At 41.3% G+C, this 20,332-nt stretch overlaps 1 protein-coding gene across 5 annotated transcripts in view; it reads left to right on the plus strand.

Annotated features, from left to right (window-relative positions):
- LOC144782951 (uncharacterized) overlaps positions 1-20,332 on the plus strand; it is a 250,662-nt gene that overhangs the window by 49,825 nt on the left and 180,505 nt on the right. For all 5 annotated transcript variants that reach the window (XM_078662177.1, XM_078662178.1, XM_078662180.1 and 2 more), the window contains one exon: positions 18,060-18,170. In XM_078662177.1, coding sequence (XP_078518303.1) covers positions 18,060-18,170 — 111 coding nt within the window. The remainder of the gene's footprint in view (positions 1-18,059; positions 18,171-20,332) is intronic.

Raw genomic sequence — 20,332 nt, forward strand, 5'->3', positions numbered from 1 at the left:
GGCATGGCTTGGCAGTTCGGGCTGGACTGTTCCCATGAGGCACAGGATCAGACTGATTTGCATATAGCCATGTCTGAACTGGGGTGGCAGAGTGGGCTAAAGAACGGTGATGGATTAAACCCAGATCTTTTGACTGGGTGTGAGTGTTTGATTGGTTCAGATGCTCCGTCCATCACCACCCCCTTTTGTACCGCTTTTGGCCGCCATAAGTGTGGCAGGGTATGCTCAGACGTGAGTCCCTTGCTCACTTTGCCACTGGATTCAAGCAAGCCGGGCTGAAGAAGGCTGTAATGCCAGAAACCGGTCCTCGGAAGCTTGTTTCCGGTCCAGGGAAGGCATGGCTTGGCAGTTCGGACTGGACTGTTCCCATGAGGCACAGGGTCAGACTGATTTGCATATAGCCATGTCTGAACTGGGGTGGCAGAGTGGGCTAAAGAACGGTGATGGATTAAACCCAGATCTTTTGACTGGGTGTGAGTGTTTGATTGGTTCAGATGCTCCGTCCATCACCACCCCCTTTTGTACCGCTTTTGGCCGCCATAAGTGTGGCAGGGTATGCTCAGACGTGAGTCCCTTGCTCACTTTGCCACTGGATTCAAGCAAGCCGGGCTGAAGAAGGCTGTAATGCCAGAAACCGGTCCTCGGAAGCTTGTTTCCGGTCCAGGGAAGGCATGGCTTGGCAGTTGAGGCTGGACTGTTCCCATGAGGCACAGGGTCAGACTGATTTGCATATAGCCATGTCTGAACTGGGGTGGCAGAGTGGGCTAAAGAACGGTGATGGATTAAACCCAGACCTTTTGACTGGGTGTGAGTGTTTGATTGGTTCAGATGCTCCGTCCATCACCACCCCCTTTTGTACCGCTTTTGGCCGCCATAAGTGTGGCAGGGTATGCTCAGACGTGAGTCCCTTGCTCACTTTGCCACTGGATTCAAGCAAACCTAGGAGAAGGGTTTTTTTAGGGTACAGGGAAATGCTAGGCGCACAGCACACGTTAATGTACAAGATAAGTAGGTCTGGGTGCAAGTAGGTGAGGGGAAAAAGGCCCTAAACCCCTCCAAGTGTGTGCGGAGCACACGCAATGCAAAGTAAGAACAAATACCAATTGCACACCCAATTACAGTAAAGACAAGGATGCCTCAATGGACATAAAGGAACAATTAAAAGTGGTCGAAGCAGAGGAAGAGATGGTTGTTGGATGACTCCTCTTTTATTGTATGGATGGCCAGCCGACACGTGTTTCGTCGTCAAGTTGTAACAGTACTTGCACGACTCATCAGGGCTGTGACGCGAAGAAGAAGGACCACAGGTCGCTTAGCCGGTGATACTTCCGACCCGGCCCTTGCTCAGGACCAGGTAATAGGTGGGTAAAAGAATGTTGCTTCAGATCCAGTGGACGGATTGTAGTAAGGAAGGTGCTCAACGAAGGAGACAATGCTCCAAATTCCTGGAGTGCGTAGTGCCACTCAATAAAAACTGGCATTCACATCAAGAAATGGGAGTGTCAGGGTGTTAGATCCAGTAATTGCAGGCGAGAGATCGTTGTTTTTCAGCGAAATCCGAGATCCGTACCCGGAACCGCTGTATGGGAGCACCCTCCATGCTGACTGTCAACCTGATCTCGGATTTTGCTGAAAAACAACGATTTGTTCTTACTGGATTCAAGCAAGCCGGGCTGAAGAAGGCTGTAATGCCAGAAACCGGTCCTCGGAAGCTTGTTTCCGGTCCAGGGAAGGCATGGCTTGGCAGTTCGGGCTGGACTGTTCCCATGAGGCACAGGGTCAGACTGATTTGCATATAGCCATGTCTGAACTGGGGTGGCAGAGTGGGCTAAAGAACGGTGATGGATTAAACCCAGATCTTTTGACTGGGTGTGAGTGTTTGATTGGTTCAGATGCTCCGTCCATCACCACCCCCTTTTGTACCACTTTCTTAAAGTGTCATTTTCAGAATTGTGACTTGAAATCCGACTTTACCTTTAAGGAGAGTCTTAAGTTACAATTCCCCAGACATGAAAAATGTGGTTCCTACCTGCTTCGACACAGAAATAATCACCTATTAAAAGCAATAAAGTAACCCAAACCCTAAGGAAGAAGTAGGTGAAAAACACATTTTAGAGTTTTTCACTACCAGGACATGTAAAACTTAAAAATACATGTCCAACTTTTTAAATACACCGCACCCTGCTCTATGGGCTTTTTAGGGCCTACCCTATGGGTGACTTGTATGTATTAAAAAGGAAGGTTTGGGCCTGGAAAAAGTTTTTTTTGTCAGATTCAAATTGCCGTTTAAAACTGCACACACAGGCTGCAATGGCAGGCATGACTTTTTGAAGGGCTACTTAAGTGAATGGCACATTAAGTGCTGCAGGCCCACTAGTACTCTTTAATTTACAGACCCCAGGTACATACAGTATCGTTTTACTAGGGAATTACACCCAATTAGGACATTTATATACTTGTAAGCCAATGTTACCATGTTTAATGAGAGACCAAAAACACTTTAACACTGGTTTGCAATAGTAAAGTGCACAGAGTCCCAAGTTCCACAAAAACAAATTCAGCAAAACAAGAGGGGAGAAGATGAAAGGATCGAGGGTGACCCTGTAGAGAGGGCCAAGTCCAACAAAGTCTTTTATATCATGTGAAGCGTATTGTGAGATATGTAGTGCACAGATCAGTGAATATTATACACACACTGGTTGAGACACCAAAGTATATAACCCTATCTTCTTTCAGATACAGGTAATATTTTTGTGATAGCTGCATTTGTTCCACTTCACAATGTTATTTATGAATTCTGGATCAATTTTAATTGATATACATATAAATCCCTCTATTTACAAGGTTCTTTATCAAAGTGTTCGGATTCCTTCTACTGGGGTTTTCACGAAAGTTGTTGATGGAAATAGAAGTTATTCTGATGAGTTTTATAGTAGTTTGGCAACAATCTCTGCCAGAAAATTATTATATTACAATAGTACAGCATATTAAGATGGTAAATATAGTATATAGACAGGCAGACTATTCAGAGGATTTCTTATAACGACTTCCATTCCATTTTATATTTCAGGGTTAGGCAATAATCAATAGTCATTCAAAATGTACATTAAATTCCTTATTCAGATTCTTTACCAAAGGAAATGTGGTTTTTAGTTGTATAATGTATCTAGATTCCAATTGTCTCAACTTTTTCTCTCTGTCATCCTCTCTTTCATGTTTCTTCACCAATTCAAGTCCAAAATACTGCTGTGGGAAGCTATCTTCAATGTGGAATCACTCATAGTGTCTCACCACTGGATAGCTGTAGTTCATATTTTTATTAGGGTGAAGGTGTTTCAAAATTTACTTTTGCTGTGGACATATAATGAATTCTTACATATTTGAGTTCACAAGGGAATCCCAGTAAACATACGCCATGTATGCTTTTGCTTGTTATTTATTATGTTCCATTGTGTTGGAATGTAGTAACATTTTACCATGTTTACATGACCAGCATTTGTGGCAATTACAAAATCTGCACTGCTTTGATATTAGATTTATCAGATTTTTATTAAAATAGCTCACATCTGCAATGGATGGCACTCTTCTGTATGTGATCAAGGGGTAACTTCCAAGTTGGTCCTTAGTGTCAGGCAGGGTTATCATTAACCTGATGCCCTATTCACTGTAAAACTAAAAGTTAAAGTGACGTTATATTTAGGTATTTGAAAAAAACTTAGAAATTCACTGAAAAATCCAAATATTAAAGGGACATTATAGTTAAGTCAAAATGTCAGTTAAAACACAACGTTTTAAACAAACATAACTAATGAAATAAATTAGTTATAGACTGGGTCACTGGAATTATGCAGCATGGGAGGACCAAATTGTGCGTCAGAGTTTAGTAGATTATGCTTCAAGAAAAGGCAAATTATGCAGCATTATGCGGCACATTTTATGATTGAATTACTTCATTATTTTGTCATTTTTAAACTTGTTGACACTGACTGAGCATTAGGTACCCCTCATTAGTACAATGTTAACACACAAATATAACAACAAGCTACAGAAAGGCGACCAGCCAACCTTTGCAAAGGCCCTTCCACTGCACGGCAACACATGTCACTGCGTTCTTAGTAACTTTTGAACCGTTTAAGCTAGACATTTTGTTTTGTGAAAATATGTAGATTATGCAGCAGATGATGGAATATGTGGCAAATAGATAATTATGGGAAAATCACTGCAACCAGACAATCACAAAATTCCAGTGGCCATGGTTATAGTTATCTCAAGAAAGTGTTTGTAACTTGTGCTCTAAATTAACTATAACTCGCACCACGCCTTGCAATGTTTTATTCAATGATGCAATTTCAGATGTTGCAGTAATGTTATCAATGATGCCATAGACCATGTCGTAAATGATGTAATATGTGAGGTAATTAGCAGTGCGTGGCGAGGCCAGACAAAGTCAGATATTTCAATGTCAGATTGCCTGCTAATTCCCATGAGCTCTAACCCTCTCAAAGCACTAATAATGTTAAAAAAAATAGTAGTTGAACTTCTGCCTGATTTCCTGAATAGGAACACTAATCGTAGTATATGACAAGAATGAGCTAATGTAATTTCCTGCCCATTTTCCAAGTCCTCAGAGACTGAGATGTAATGAAAAAATCATGAAGGTATTGCATTTTACAACAAAACTAACTTGGAATCTTATTTGTGCAAATTCGTGAGACTGCTTAACAAAAAAGGTGATGCAGGCAGGTGGTGAGGATCCCTGGGCAGACAGAATATCCAACAGAAATATTGTTACTGAAGGTAAGTATCGTGTTCTTCTGAAGAATGCTTCTACCTCTACGTTCCTCACTTTCTGAATCATTACCCAAAGAGTACTTAAGTGAGGTGTGTGTCAGGAAATAATTATGTCAAAAAGCTGTGCCACTTCGATCCAGCAAAATTACTTTAGCCGCAGATCGGGAGACAAGGCAGGAGTGCTATGTGAAGGTGTGGTGCAAAGCCCATATCATAGCTTGGAAGTGGCCTTCTCCCTGATACAATGCACCCTGATACCCCCAGTCAATTCCTTCTTGGCTGCAGCATAGTTCAGTTTGATGCACAGAACTATACAGCAGCTGACCCACTTCTGGGACATCTTGCTTTTCTTGTGTCCCCTAAGGCAGGGCTGATCATCCAAGCTGTGGTCCCTAGTTTTATCAAAATAGAAGCTCAGAATCCGCTGCAATTCCAAACGAAACAGCAACTCTTCCTACCTGGTTGGATGTGGTGCCGGTAAGAATGCTGGCAGTGTGATGCACATTTCTGTGTGATATGGCAACACAACCTTATGCAGAGTGACCATGTCAAAAACACAGTGTCTGGAAAGAAACATTAAAATGGTGGATGGACTGAATGGGCCTACAATCTGCTCACTCACCTCCCCAAGGTAATTGTGATGAGGAAGGCGTTTTCAATGTCAGAAGTCTCAGAACACAGCTGTGCGCGGATTTGAAGTGCTTACCCATCAAAAAAGTAAGGACCAAGTTAATGCCATATTGGGGCATGATGAAGGAGAGGTAGGAAACATATCAGCAGCCGTTTCAAAATTAGCATCACATCAGGTGATATAAACAAAGATGGAAGATTAGGTAAACACATATAAGCTCATAAGTCCAAAAGATAGCCTTTAACTGTCTCCAGAGCAGAGCCTTTCACGGCCAAAGTGAAAAATGTCAGATAACTGTACTTTGAGTGGACTAACTGTCTCTTCGGCATTCCAAACTACAAAATGTGAACAATGGCTGGAATAAATGGATTTTATGGAAGAACGTCGAGTAAGACATCCATAACGTCGCAGTGCAGATACAAAGAACTCAATTTGTCTCACTCGGCTCCACCATTGACGGTGAATGATTGGACGCTTCAGTAGAACACTTTGCCTCCTTGCTTTGATAGGAAATCTTCCCTGAGCCAAAAAGGAAGAGCAGGGTTGACACTGTACCAGCTCGGAGTACCACGCTTTCTTGGACCAGTCATGGGCGATCAAGGGCACTTTTGCAGTCTCTTGCCTCACTTGCCACCGATCCTGAAAAATTAGGATATGGGGCAGGACTGTTGATATGCAGATTGAAATCCCACCTTACGCAGAATGTATTTGACAAGGTTCCCAGCAGTAGGAATCGCAGGTCGCAAGACAACACACACTGAGCAATCTCTGACATGACTAACAAAGTCATCTAAGGCATACAGCATTGGTGATTGGCTAGATAACATTTGCTCAGTTTGTCGACCCTCATGTTAAGCAAGCCCACCAGATGGCTCACTGGCAGTGAAATATCATGAGTAACACCCCAGTGCCACAACTTTAGAGCCTTCTGACATCGGTCCATGTACCACATAGTGGTCTACTGTTGGTGAGGATCTGAATTGATTCTTCCTGAGCCAACTGTAGGAATGCCTTGAGGACCAGTCGAAACACACACAACTTGAGCAGCTAGATATGGCACCTCTACTTTGCGGAGGACCTAAGGCCTTGAATCTTTATGTCATCTAAATCATCCAGTTCCCCAACCGAGCAAAGATGCACCAGCGACAGCATTAAGCATTGCTGGCAAAAGGCCGACCGTTCTCCTACAGGTGAGATTTCTCATAGCAGTCAGTCACTACAGTTCCCAGGAGACATCTGTAGATATCGGAATGTTATCCAAAAGGTTGTCTCAGTGTATCACCCATTAAAATCAGAGGCTTTGGTCTGCTGTAAGTTAGTCAATAGTTGCAGAAATTCCAGGCATAAATTTTGTAAAACAGCCACTGGCTTCGAGAAGGTCATTAATCCTGGAGTCAGGGATTGGCACCACCAATATTTGAATGTGTCCATGAAACTGGAGTGATGCCTGGGAGAGGAGGGATCCTGTTTGTGAACTGTTTTAAAAAATATATCCTATGGGAAGATTTCCCTTTAGAATGCTCCCTTTTGAATATTTATCTGACGAAGAAGACCTGGTGTGAGAACAATCCTGTTGCTTACCTGCCTCAGCCATGTTCGCCTTTCCTTTCCTTGACTGCCTTGGAGTTTATGAGACTGTATTCGCACAGGAGATGGAATTGTGTTTGAGGACTAGGCACCGCATGCAGTTCTCATGAGAATCCATTATCTACATTTGCTTCAGGCAAGGGCAACAGTATTTGAAGTTTGAGCCATTTGAAGTGGCATGACGTTGAGATAGACTGTCAAACAAAAATTAGAAAAAAATAAATCAGCAAAAGGGGGTACTGGAACCTCCGAATTTGCATAGGGGAGCTCTGTGATGAAAAGAGTGATGTCAGCTTTTAGTGTGGCACCTTATCTGGCTATCTCTAGCCATAACACCAATAACCATCTGTCAATGAATTCCTGCAATAACCTGTCACAAAAATATTTCCTTGATACTAAGATTGCTGCAAGACCATGAGGATGACCATCACGTTCACCATCAGACCCAGCACTTCCAAGAATCTTTAAAAATCTCCTTCGCTCAACCTGTGCAGGACAGGTAGCCGGATGCCTACTCCTCAAGTCCCTCAAACTAGGTTCATTCCCTCCTGAGCTAAAAACCTCATTCATAAGACCTGTTCTCAGAAAGAAAACTCTTGGCCCATCTGATCCAGCAAACTATAGGCCCATATCAAATGGACCATTTTTAGAAAAGAATTTGAGAAAGCAATGTTTACTCAACTCTCTAACTTTACCAAACATTATGGCTTACTGTCAGACTAACAATCCAGTTTCAGACCAGGCAGAGGCAGATGGCTGGACTTTATAACCATCAGGGATGGTCCAAAATTCACATTAGACCAAAACAGAGTAGCTGCCTTATTACTTGTGGATTTATCAGCTGCATTTGACACTGTCCACCAGCACACACTACAGCAAAAACTTCTAATATCTGAATCCATGAAAATGCTTAAGATAGTCTGTTTGTTATCATACAGACATCTACCCCTTTTGACATCATCCCGTCACACACAACACTGTGACATTCCTCAGGGATCCCTCTTATCCGCTCTATTATTCAACATCTACCTAACCCCTTACCAAATCTGATCAAATCATACAAACACACCGGTTATAAATATGCAGATGAGAAATAAATGCGTTTAAAAATGGAAAGCCCCAAAGACCTCTGCAATTCAAAACTCAATGCCTGCTTTTGTGCATAAACACATGGATGATAATTAACCATCTAAAGCTCAATACCACAAAGACAGAAATTATGGCGCACAAATAATGGGAAAACTACCAGCATACTGCGATATGGCCATCCTTGATACAGCATGCTAACAATGTCGCAAAGAGTGGCTTCTTCACATTGAAAACACTACCTTGGATCTTCCCATAACTTGCATACCAACATAAACTGCAAGCCATCCTCAGGCTTCTAATCTCCAAGCGTGTCTATGGGTGAGCAAAATGGTACCCCAAAACAAAGAAGCAAAAACAAAGACAACATTTTACCTAATTACACCTCCCACATTTACTGGATCGTAGACTGTGTTAAATCTCAATTATATGTGGCAATATATCCCTGGGTTGAGGCACCTCTCCAAACATCTATTTAGCAGAGTAAAACAATTAATTAAATAATAGAGGCCACCTAATAACTAAGTTCTAGATAAATTAAAAGTTAAAGGGTTTTAGTGCAACATTCAAATTAAGCGGTTTAGAGTAAATGCCATGAAGGCCCTCTGATGCAGAGGCATAAAGAGTGTGTAAAGATCAACAAATATTCTAAGGCTCAATTGGCAGAAAAATCATTAGAACATCGGGGAGCATCCCTGGCAGCATTGGAAGGCTAATCAAAATCTCTGGTTTACCTCCAAAATCAAGGTTTTTATAGTCCCAATTCTTGCTTATTAAATCAACAGTTCTGCAATTTAATTGTGGTGTGAGCAGATCTATAATTTCTTCAGCAAATTAGAGCACATAGAAATCAAAGGTCATATTGTCTTAGCACCTAAGCACTGAGCATTTTAAAGTAATTATTTAGCACCCTCTAAGTGTATGTGATACTGTAATGTTCAACCAAAAAATGGAACATTGACAATAAGACTTTCTTCAGATTAATAGGTTTAGTGAAGAACAAAAGATGAAGATAAAGTTGCAAATAACAATTTTACATCTGCACCATGAAAGGTTCATCATGAGCAAACAATACAGCAATACAAATACATTAATATGACCTCTGCTTGACAGCTATGAAGCCTGTGGCAAGAGTATGTGTGTGGGGTGGAAAGCTTGAGGGGCTAACTGAAATGGCTTCCATTTTTAAGTCGCAGCTGTGTGTATGTGAAAGACATCTTGGGGAGTTTCAGTAAGTTGACTGGGGAATGCATTCTGCCCGTTGCTTACCATTCACTTTGTGGTTTTTAACCCACATGTTCTTGCTTCTCATTTGCTGGCTTAGGCTGTAAAGGTTCACATCCTCTCTCCCATGCCATAACCTTATTTACCAGTGTTCTTCTGAAAGCTCCCTTTTTGTAAACATGTCGTCAAACCTTGTTCTTATCTCATCACATTTACTGTGCATTCAAGACAGAGGTCAAATGCCAAGCTGGGTCTTCCAGAGAGCTCGGCTGACTTTAAAGTGAGAGTGTTTATAGGAAAGAGGAATGCAGATTAGTCAACTGGTGCCCCTTTTATGGTCCATTTACAAAACTGTAATTTAACCCTTAAATAGCACATCATGTAACACGCCGATGACAGATGTATTTTTTTTAGGCACGGAGCGATAAACGACTTGTTTTTCTTCCTCCCGCTCTGTTGCTTGATACCTTCATCCCTCCTGCTCCATTCCATTTGCGCCGTCACTTGTTTCGTATAGCGTGATATCAGCACAAATCATTGGAGCTCTTTACCTGGTTAGCAAGTACATTACACAAGGTCACAATCATTTATTAGAGACAGGAACATTCATTGATGTGCCCAGAACACTGAGGTACTGTAGGGCAGCCGCAAAATGAAGACATAGCAAACACTGCAACTTTTCATACCCTACTGCCCTTCCGGGCACTCAGGTCTGCCTAGGAAGCACTTAGCGGTTCAAAATGTCAGTTCTTCCTCAAGCTCAACCTCCTGTGGCGGTGTTTTGTGATTGTTCTGTCTCAGAAGTCAGTTGAAACAGGAAATGGCTAAGTTCATACTCCCAAAACCAATAATTTAGGACCAGTGAGGGACAGCAACTTCTGTCCTTTTTGTGACCGCTGGAACACCTTGTGGACTGCTTTGAATCCCTGGATATGGATCACTTCACAGTGAGCATGCCGCAGTTGAGACGGTCATTTCACCAAGAATGCACACTTTGCAGTTAGTATGCTGCAGTAAATATGCTTATCTCTGGAGGCATAAGCAAATACAATAGGTCTGACCTATGTAAGCTCTATTAGCTTTGTCAATTTCTTTAGCCATGTTCTACAACAGCATGGTTGAAAGTAAAAAAAAACATTTATTTGACACAGGCAGTATTGCCTGTGCCATAATGCTTTTTTTAACTTTCAGTAACATGATTAAAAAAACATTGACTAAGTCAATAGATCTCGCATAGGCAAAATCTGTTGGCTTTGCCAATGCTTGTGCTCAAGATGGCATATGCACAGAAACGTGGCATAATTAAAGCACATTATTCAATACACGATCACAGTCTGAAATGTAAAAGTGTATGTGAAATGCATATTACACACAATGTGCATATGTTAATAATGCACACAAATATAAATCTTAGAAACAGTTCTAGAGGTATGGCAGATGCCTATACCTTGTCGCACCCGCCTTCATTATATGCAGAATTTAACGTATTCAAAATGCTGCTACAAGACTTCTTCTACACCTTCATACAAGGGAAAACATGACTTCAGTCCTGCAAGCGCTTCACTGTCTACCTATAGCTACAAGGGAAATGTTCAAGGCACTCTGCATTGTCCACAGGGACTCCCAAGGAAATCCGTAGGAGGCACTGCTTTCTCAGTACAAGCCGCCAAGCTCTGTGACACACTAGCAGACAGCGTTAGAAGTACTCAGGAGCATATACACTTCTGAAGACAGTTAAAAAACTGGCTATTTCCTAGATAAACTGCCCCACCTGCATCCCAGCTACAGAGCCCAGAAAACAGTTGCACCTTAAATGCAATCCTCAGCTTAGAACCAAAGAATTGCAAACAACTCAACAAGCCAACTGCTTTCATTACACAGGTAACCAAAAAAGGGCTGACATCCCCGTGGCACTATATAGTTATGTACTTCCATATATATAAAGGTTATGGCCCACAATAATACTAAAATCATGTGACGTAGCATTCAGCAACAAATTGTAACTTGTAACTCTTTTAGTTTTTTGAAGGAGCCAAGGAACAGCAAGATGAAGTCATGTGTCCACAAATGCATGATAATGATAACTTGGAAACCAGGTACCAAAATGTATAGCTTCTGGTACCACAGTGTTGTTGATATGGCTTTATTTCGGTTAAAAACCATAAAGAGCACACATACATATCTCACATAAAACATATGATACATGATCATACAGTACAGGGCAATTAAAAGATTCAGTAGTCTCAGTTATGCAATACTCTTTTATGTATCTATTTAAAAGTCTGTCATCAATTGTAAAGTGCAGATAACCTTTTCAAAGCATTCTTCATAAATATGCATCCTGGGACCACTCTAGAGACTAAGGGCCCGATGTAGGTGACCATTACCGGTCGGTAACGGCCGAATTCGGCCGTTACCGACCGGTAAATGGGTCATTGAGATGTAGGGGCCATTATTACACTGATTCGGTAAATTTACCGAATCGGTAAAATTACCGATTCTGTATGTAAAATACCGAATCGGTAATTTTACCGATTCGGTAAATCCCAGATGTAGGTAGCACTGTTCACAGTGCTACAGGCCTTCAGAATTCGGTATTTTACCACCCAATCCAATTGGGTGGCGAAATACCGAATCCAGGTGTGTATGCACATGTGTGCATGCACACCTATGCCATGTGACAGACAGACATGCCCTTAGGGCATGTCTGTGTGCCACATGGCACACATGCCTGTAAATAGGGTGCCAGAGGGTGTCAAAGTGACACCCCCTGCACCCTTGCAAAATTCGGTATTTACCGATTTGGTAAATACCGAATCGGTAATGCCCATTGATTCCTATGGGCTTCAATGCCCATAGGAATCAATGGGCATTACCGATTCGGTATTTACCGAATCGGTAAATACCGATTCCTTCCGATTCGGTAATTAATTACCTACATCTGCCCTCCTCTTTTTTACCACTTCTTAAATACCGATTCGGTATGAATCGGTATTTAAGAAGTGGTAAAAAAGATTTACCTACATCGGGCCCTAAATCCCTTTTCCTTTGTAAACCCACAAGCGCATCTATCCAAAACATGTTTTGTCCCACTACTTAATCACCCATCCATAATTCATCACGTTGAATAGATTCATCACTTATAGTCATTTTTGTAAGTGAGGGTTCAAGAGGGGATTATAATACTATCAAAATGTAAGCTTTGTATACGAATCAATTCTATAATAATATAATACCGTCAACATAAAATTATAAAACAATATGACACCTCCTTCTACCCATTGAAAAATACAGTGTAATTTAAAAATATATGCCCCTCTTCCTCCTCACCAGCCCACCTGCAAATAAATATCTGCTTAGGCTGAAGACTATATGCGGGGAAGTATCTTTTTTTTAAAAAAATCCATAATGCATCTTGATGTTTCTGAAAACTCATATTGCAACATATAGGGTGAATCCATTTCCTTCTAAAAATTACTGTATACAAGGCAAAAAAATAAAATGTGGGCAAGATTTTCTTTAGAGTGCATGGTGCACAAGGTGCAGTTAATGTCACCAGAACTATCCTTATCATTTTTTCACCTCGATGTGTAGGATCTGCTTTGGAGGATGTCATTTCAAAATTTCATATTGAGCTTTTTGGCCAAGTGAAACTTCACATAATCCAAATAAGGTTCAAAATATGGCATGGGTTTAATGAGTAAAAATTGTGCTCACAGCCTGCCCAACCCAGAATTTTGATGTAGAACATCAGACACAAATTCCCAATATATCGACTTTAGGTTCCTTTTGGAGTGTACCGTCAAGGATTGGGGGTCATTCCAAAAAGAATTGAGGCCTAATTTAGGAAACCAGGACTGGACATGCCGAAACCAAAGGGAAACTAAGAGACCTATCAAGCTCCAATAGTTTACGTAGTCCCTCCCTGTAGTGGTCAGGTTCCTGCGTAGGTCATGTTATCACCCAAAAAAGCAACGGTCTCAGAACGCCTAGGTTCCTCAGTGGATGATTTACCGTGGCTTCTTGTCCTACGGCAGTCGATTCAGCTAGTAGCTAATTTCTCCTACACCAATCACAGGCGTGGATCAAAATGAAAATTGGAATGTATTCAAGGAATGCACAAACATAACATTTCCTGCAGAAATCTTACCGAAATGTCTCAGAGTTCGAGACTGCGATGATCAGGATTGAACATGGGCGGGTTTCTTTCATTTGAACAAAGCTGGACTTCATAATTGCCTCAACTCAGTGCTTAAAAATATATATATATTTCTAGGCAAACCAATGGGAACCCCAAATCAACCGGATTTGGCAAATTGATCTGTTGTTTTTCTACTTATGAATCTTCAGTCCTCTGAGATTAAAAATTAAGGAAGTCAAATGTCTACAGATTGTGTTGCTCTAGTCTAGAACGTGTGTTGATGTACATTTCATTAATTCTTTTCCTTGAATTTGGCTGCCTTGTGATTTTCAGGGATATCCTCCATCCAGCAGATGATGCTTTTTTGCATCAAGCTACTTTGTCGTCATTTTTGTGAAATGCAAGACGAACCATGTTGTTTAGGCTTGTTCAGGAAGCAGAGATGTGTGTGACCATCATTAATATGGTCAAGGGGCTGAGCTGTGACGAATTCTTATGCTATTTTCTTGGTGCACACTGTGTTGACCTTTTTATGCTACCTAGATGGTGCTTCGCACAGGAATGTGCCTCCGATGCTGCGCCGGTGCTGAGAGCTATGCCTTCTGATGTTTTCATTATCCTGTGCTGCTGTCCCAAGTCTCACTGTCACTACTACACGCAACAGCTGCCGACCAGCGTGCAGCAGCGAGTGCACTCCTGCTGCCTTATTCAAACTTGCGTGTAAAGTAGCAAAATGCCACCACATTACATGTCTAACAATCCAAACATCCAGCGACTGAACTGTGTGCTGGTTTAAAAGTTCACTGGGTAAAAAAGACTGATCCGTTCCCCGACTCTGTGCACCGTCCAGTGGGCGGAACAAAAATCGGAATCACACTCAAAGTGACCAGTATTTTAAGGAGGATAATCCAAAATCCCTTCATGTTATTACTATTATGATGCAGATATTCTTCTTCTTTAGAAAAGCCTGGAAGAATGTCGGTCATGACAGCTGTAGCTGCGGGTAAGCAGTAATGCAGCAACAAAGCAATACTTAAACACTGTGCTCTTAAAGCCACTCAGCCAGTCAATAGTACTTTATTCGATACAAAATATAATCAAAAAATAAAACGGACATACACATATATGTACCAAGCTGAGAAGTTTAAATGTCCAAAACCTAAAAAGACTACCAATTTTTAAAACGCATCGCCTTAAGACATTGCAAGACCGGTTTTAAAAAGGAGCTTACAGCTAAACAAATATCATGTCCCTTAATAGCTGACTCTTTTTGTTGTAGGAATTGAAAAATATTTTGAGTAAATATAGTACACTTTGCAGAAAAATACGAAATGTAAAAGTGTCTGGTCAGAGACCCCATCACATGGCCAAATACATATTTCGGAGGCACAATACAATGTTGCATAGTAGTGGTAACAATTATCGCTCCTTGTATGGATGCAACAAAGTAATTTGTTGGAAAATTGTCAGTTGGGAGAGCAACCAGGTATAGTGGAGGTGCTGTAATGGTTGAAGCACCCTACTACCAGAGGTGCTGAAACACACTGATAGAAAATCAGTGTGTGAAACATAAGCCATACATAAGACCAACGCACTCTCCGGCGTATTAGAATAGAAAACTTAATGTCCAAGCAATAGGGACGAACAAGTTGACAAACACAGTTTCTATTTATTTTGATACATATGAAAGAATGTGATTAACAAATACATGTAGTTATGACACATGGTTAGTGAGCATGTAATCTTCAGAAGAAGCACAGCCAACACGTGTTTCGTCACCTCGTGATATTTTCAAGGCTGCAGAATATTTACAAAAGAATAGATAGACAAAACATAATAAATGAATGTCATAGACAGACACAGCAAATAGGTATAAAGACAAATAGAAAGATGGCTCAAGATTTTGTGAATAGGAAACCATGTTAGATGCTGGAACAACAAGGATTTTTTAGATACATGAAAAAGAGAAATGTCCAGTATATGATAAAGAACAGTTCTGTGAGAAGTTTAAAGACTTTAAAGGTGAATCAGACACCCAGGTGTTGTATACTGTGATACATAAAACAACTAATCAGGGACCTTCCCCTGACAAGTGAAAAAACATTGAGTGATAAAAGGAATTGGGGTGGTGTGGCCCCATACAGAAGAGTCTAGTAACATAAGTGGAAGTAAGCTCAAGGTTTAAGTCAATAACCCACTTTGAGAAAAAAGAGTAAAGTATAAAAATAAATAGGAAACTGTGTGTTATTAAGTCCCTGTTGCTTGGACATTACATTTTCTATTGTAAAACGCCGGAGAGTATGTTGCTCTTATGTATGGCTCACATATTTCGGGGGGATCATACTGAGTCAGTGGTAAAGAGATTTGGGAGTGAATAATACCAGCCTAAAAACAAGTGAGAAACGTACTATCCCAACGCCCAGCCGCCTTCCATAAATAGGCTTCAGATCTCAGGCATGTCTGCAACATAATATAAGATCTAACGGAGGGTTTGAGTAGTTGCACATCTTCCCTTGCCGAATGGATTTTTCAAGAACAGCGTCCTTAAATTATATGTATCCTGTTTACGAATATTAATGGGGTCTGTGAACAGATCATCTCTCCAAAGGAGCTCTAAAACACTCCTATTGTATGAGAGCCAGGGCGTTTTATGCCCCCCTTGCAGTCTAAATAGTCCTTGATGACAGATTGGTTGAGGGTGGCAACATGGTTGGACCAAGCTGAGAGTCAGAGTGATATTGGAGCTAGTTTGATGGAATATTCGGCGTACCGAAGACCGCGTTCCTCATAGCATGAACAAGTGAAATAAGAGGGAGTAAGCCCCATAAATTGACGCAAACATTGATTCTCTGTAAGTTGAATGGTACGTGCATTTCAGTATCCCCAAATTCCTGCTCCATGCAAAGTAACCGGGAGAACACTTTGTTATAGATTTTTGTCAAAGGAGCAAAGTCCTTGCTGCCTATTGTGGAGGATAAAGAAAACAAGACACCCACTAACTAACGTAGTTTCTGGCTCCCAATAGACACATTTTGACTCCATTATTTGGAGTGGCCAAATGTAACCCCCAAGTATGGGAACTGAGAAACCTTAGACAGGTTACTACCATTAATTGTTAGAACCCTTATAGTTTGTCTACGACATCTGCAGACCATTATTTTCAACTTATTAAAATTGGTATGCAAATCTAATTCTGACATAAAATTCACAAAATTACTGACCAAACGTTTGAGGCTATTCAGAGCGTGGTCCATTAAGACCATGTCATCTGCATACAATAAGATTGATACAGGTGAAGACTTAATTCGGGGCACGTCCAGCTCCTCTTCTCCAAAAGTGTAACCAGATCCTTAATGTAAAGAAGTCAATTCGGTGCTAGGTCGTGACCCTGACTCACTCCTCGTTCCAACTTCATAAAGGAGGAGAGCTCACCAATCTGGGTAAAACGCAACCCGCCTCCAGGTAACTCTGTAAGTCAGCCAGAACACATAATGGAGACACGTCCAAATGCTATTCAAGAAGAATTTGCCAAAGTTTCAACCGATTGCCCTGTCAAATGCCCATGATTCATCCATCAAAGCCAGGTACACAGGGCATTGCTGAGCTGTAACATATTCACCATCTAATGAATAAATTCTTACCTTAATTGGGCTAGGTTCACCTGCTTGAAGTCATTGATCCTACCACCATTGTACCATCATTTTATGCTGCTCTTCTTTACCCCATAGTGTGCCCCCTTCATAGCCCTCTATATACCTGTTTATTGTATTACTCTCCTTGACTCATTGTCTTGTAATTATGCAATTATTCTTGTTTTTTTTATTCTTACTTGATGCCGTTATTGCATTTATGTCCTTCCTTCCATCCTTTTGTGAAGCGCTCTGATATCCTTCGGGATCTTGTTCGCGATATATTAAACTTTATAAAAATAAAAAAATAATTACAAATAAATAGAAATCTATTAGATGAAGGTTCAGGCACTACTCCAGTGTACCTAGACCTTTGCAGAATCCTTACTGACAAGGGATGATGACGTAGTTCTCTAAGGCCTAGCCACTGATCCTGTTGTAAACCACTCTACCTAAAGCCATGAAAAGACGCTGTCCACAGCAGGATAAGTTAGACAGGCGTTTTATTGCAGAAACAGGTACATAGGTCTAACACAGAGGTGCAATATGCAGGACACCACAAGCCACTTGACAGATACTGCCATTCATGGCAGGTATCTCAAGAGGTAGCAGGCAGCTGTAGCTCACTTCTTCTTTGTTCCCTGCCCTAACTTCTTACTTTCGGAGTCCTGACAGAGGACACCGTTCTTCAGCGCCTGCCCCAGCTCATGGAAAGAGCAAAGTTGAAGAACAAGAATGCTTCATTTACGTACTTCACAACTTTTCCCAGTTCATGTATAAAAGGTGCTCTGAAGGTAGGTTAGGAGGATCTGAATGGTTGATCAATGTGGTACTTGTCCCAATTCTTTTCCCAGTTGACATTAATAGCATTTCTGATATATAATGGCGAGTGTGTAATCATTCCACAGTTTGCCACCTGTTAAACACAGGAACCTGGTGGATAATAATTGTCTGTTCATTTTACTTTCAGGCCCTCTTATTGCAACCACTGTCTCTTCCTTAAAAGCTAAAGAGAAAGAAGAGGTGCATTCAATGAAGACCAGAAGCTCGGAGATAAACAACCCAATCCATCAGTCTCCATGTGAGTAAAAAAGAAATTCATTACTTGTGTACTAACACTTCGACTTGACCAAACATTGTGTTGTAAATAAAAGATTTTCTGTAGCCAGATGATATATAAGTCTATTGTAGATTTATTGATAAGATGACAGCTTCAGATAAGTTACTGGAAGATGTAAAGTCCAGGTGATGCCCCACCAGGAGCAGCCTCTCCCCTGCTCAGCCTGCACACTCCAACTGACATTCCCAACCTCACCAGGTACCGATGCATTTCACGACATCATCAATCATCCAACATTCCAGACATCTCCAAGCACACCAACACTCATTCTAGCTGAGCAGTAAGGAAGAGATACATAGGCAAGGGGAGAGGCAACAGTAGATCATAACACATACCCCTTCCTAAGGAAACCGAAACACAATTAAAGCAATTAAAAGTACACAAGGCAATCAAATTAGAAAATACATTAGATCATAAAAGATGCATGAAAAGATATTGAGCAAATGAATCAAAGAACATATCAAATAAATGATATGCATGACAATTCATTAAGCCAACAAATTCACACACCAAGAATCAAAATCAAAGAGTTTCAGGAAAAGCATTAGGCTTAGACAATACTAAAATATTCAAGCCAAACATTTCAAAAGTAAAACCAGAGAAGCCTCGTAAAACTCATAACAAGGTAAACGCATAGAAGCTTCATAAGAAGATGTCTTCTCCAACACAGTCCAAGCAGGGAAAACCTTTCACCCACACAATCCTAACAGTGAGGGTACAAACAGAGAAGCTTCATAACAAGGTGTCTTCTCCTATCGCAGTCCAAACAAGAAAAACCTTTCACCCACACAATCCAAACAGTGAGGGAAACCGACAAACTCATGTCAGCCAATAACCACAAATAAGTGGTAACACAGAGAAGCTTCGTAAGAAGGTGTCTTCCCTTAACGCAAACCAAAACAGTGAGGGAAACTTTTCACTCACACAGGTAACACACTAATGTGAATCAATAACCACAAATCAGCGGTAAACCAAAGGCTAAGGGAAACACTAAGCAAATACTCTACCCCTAAACTCAGAGTACAACTCAAGCCATGCACAACTTAAAAGGGTAAACCACAACAACACACACTAGGGTGACTAGACACAACACACTCTTCTCCTCTAATCTATACAGTAGCGGAAGCAAGGTAAGAAACCAGGGTTCCATAGGCTAAAAGCTCCACCACTTCATACAAAATGTTACCACAAGGTCTACATAAAAAAAATACAATTCCCCCCTTAAAACCACTCCACAAACAGTATTACAGTGATACAAGAAGTCTCTAGCGCCGTTGAGCGATCACTCACCCGACGTCCACATCACGATGAGTCCTTGTTGACCAGATGTAAATTGCTATTGTCACCCAAAACGCTGGTGCACAAGGTTCACTGCCGATGATTACACCATGAGGCATAAAAGAGACTCACCATGCAGGCCAATATGTCCATCCGAATGGTGGGAACAAAGGATCTTTGGAGTGATCAGAATTCCCACGATACTCAAAGAAAAATAAATCCAACGGAACCCATGTTGGTACCTGTGCTTCCGGATTGCGACGACACTCGTCTACACACAAAATGTAGCTGGCAAGATTGGCGCTCACATTAAACTGTGCTAAATGCTATCAGCTATGTGAGAGGAAACCTCGAATATCCAGAATGGTGGCACGTTTACGTGAGAGGTGCCGGGTGGCTCAAGGCACATTGAAACCCCTGCACATCCATCAGCAGCAGAACAGCAAGGAACACAGAGACATTCACGAAGAAGGAGGCTTGTGAGGTAGGAGCGCACTCGCGCTGTGTATACGCGCTATGCAGCGCTCGTGACAATTTCAAATGTGAGACACAGTTGAACTGCCATGGTGTGCTCGCGGCAATTTGAAATACAAAGCACAGCAAACCGCCACAAAATTAGCACACAGCGCAACGAAAAGAAATCCAAGAATTTCTTTTCCTTTAACAATAAAAAAAAGGAAAAGCTGTCAGTCAAAAGTCACGGCTTACAGAATTTAAACAGGCAACATAAACGGTAAAGAGCAAGTCAGCAAGCAGGACGGCAGTAAAGGCAGGCTGCACTTTTAAACAAGTAGCGCTGCAACTCGACTTCTATATCGTTCAAGCCATACTTCATTAAATGAGTT

Source organism: Lissotriton helveticus, chromosome 9 (genome assembly GCF_964261635.1).
Source record: "Lissotriton helveticus chromosome 9, aLisHel1.1, whole genome shotgun sequence".
NCBI classification, from domain to species: domain Eukaryota; kingdom Metazoa; phylum Chordata; class Amphibia; order Caudata; family Salamandridae; genus Lissotriton; species Lissotriton helveticus.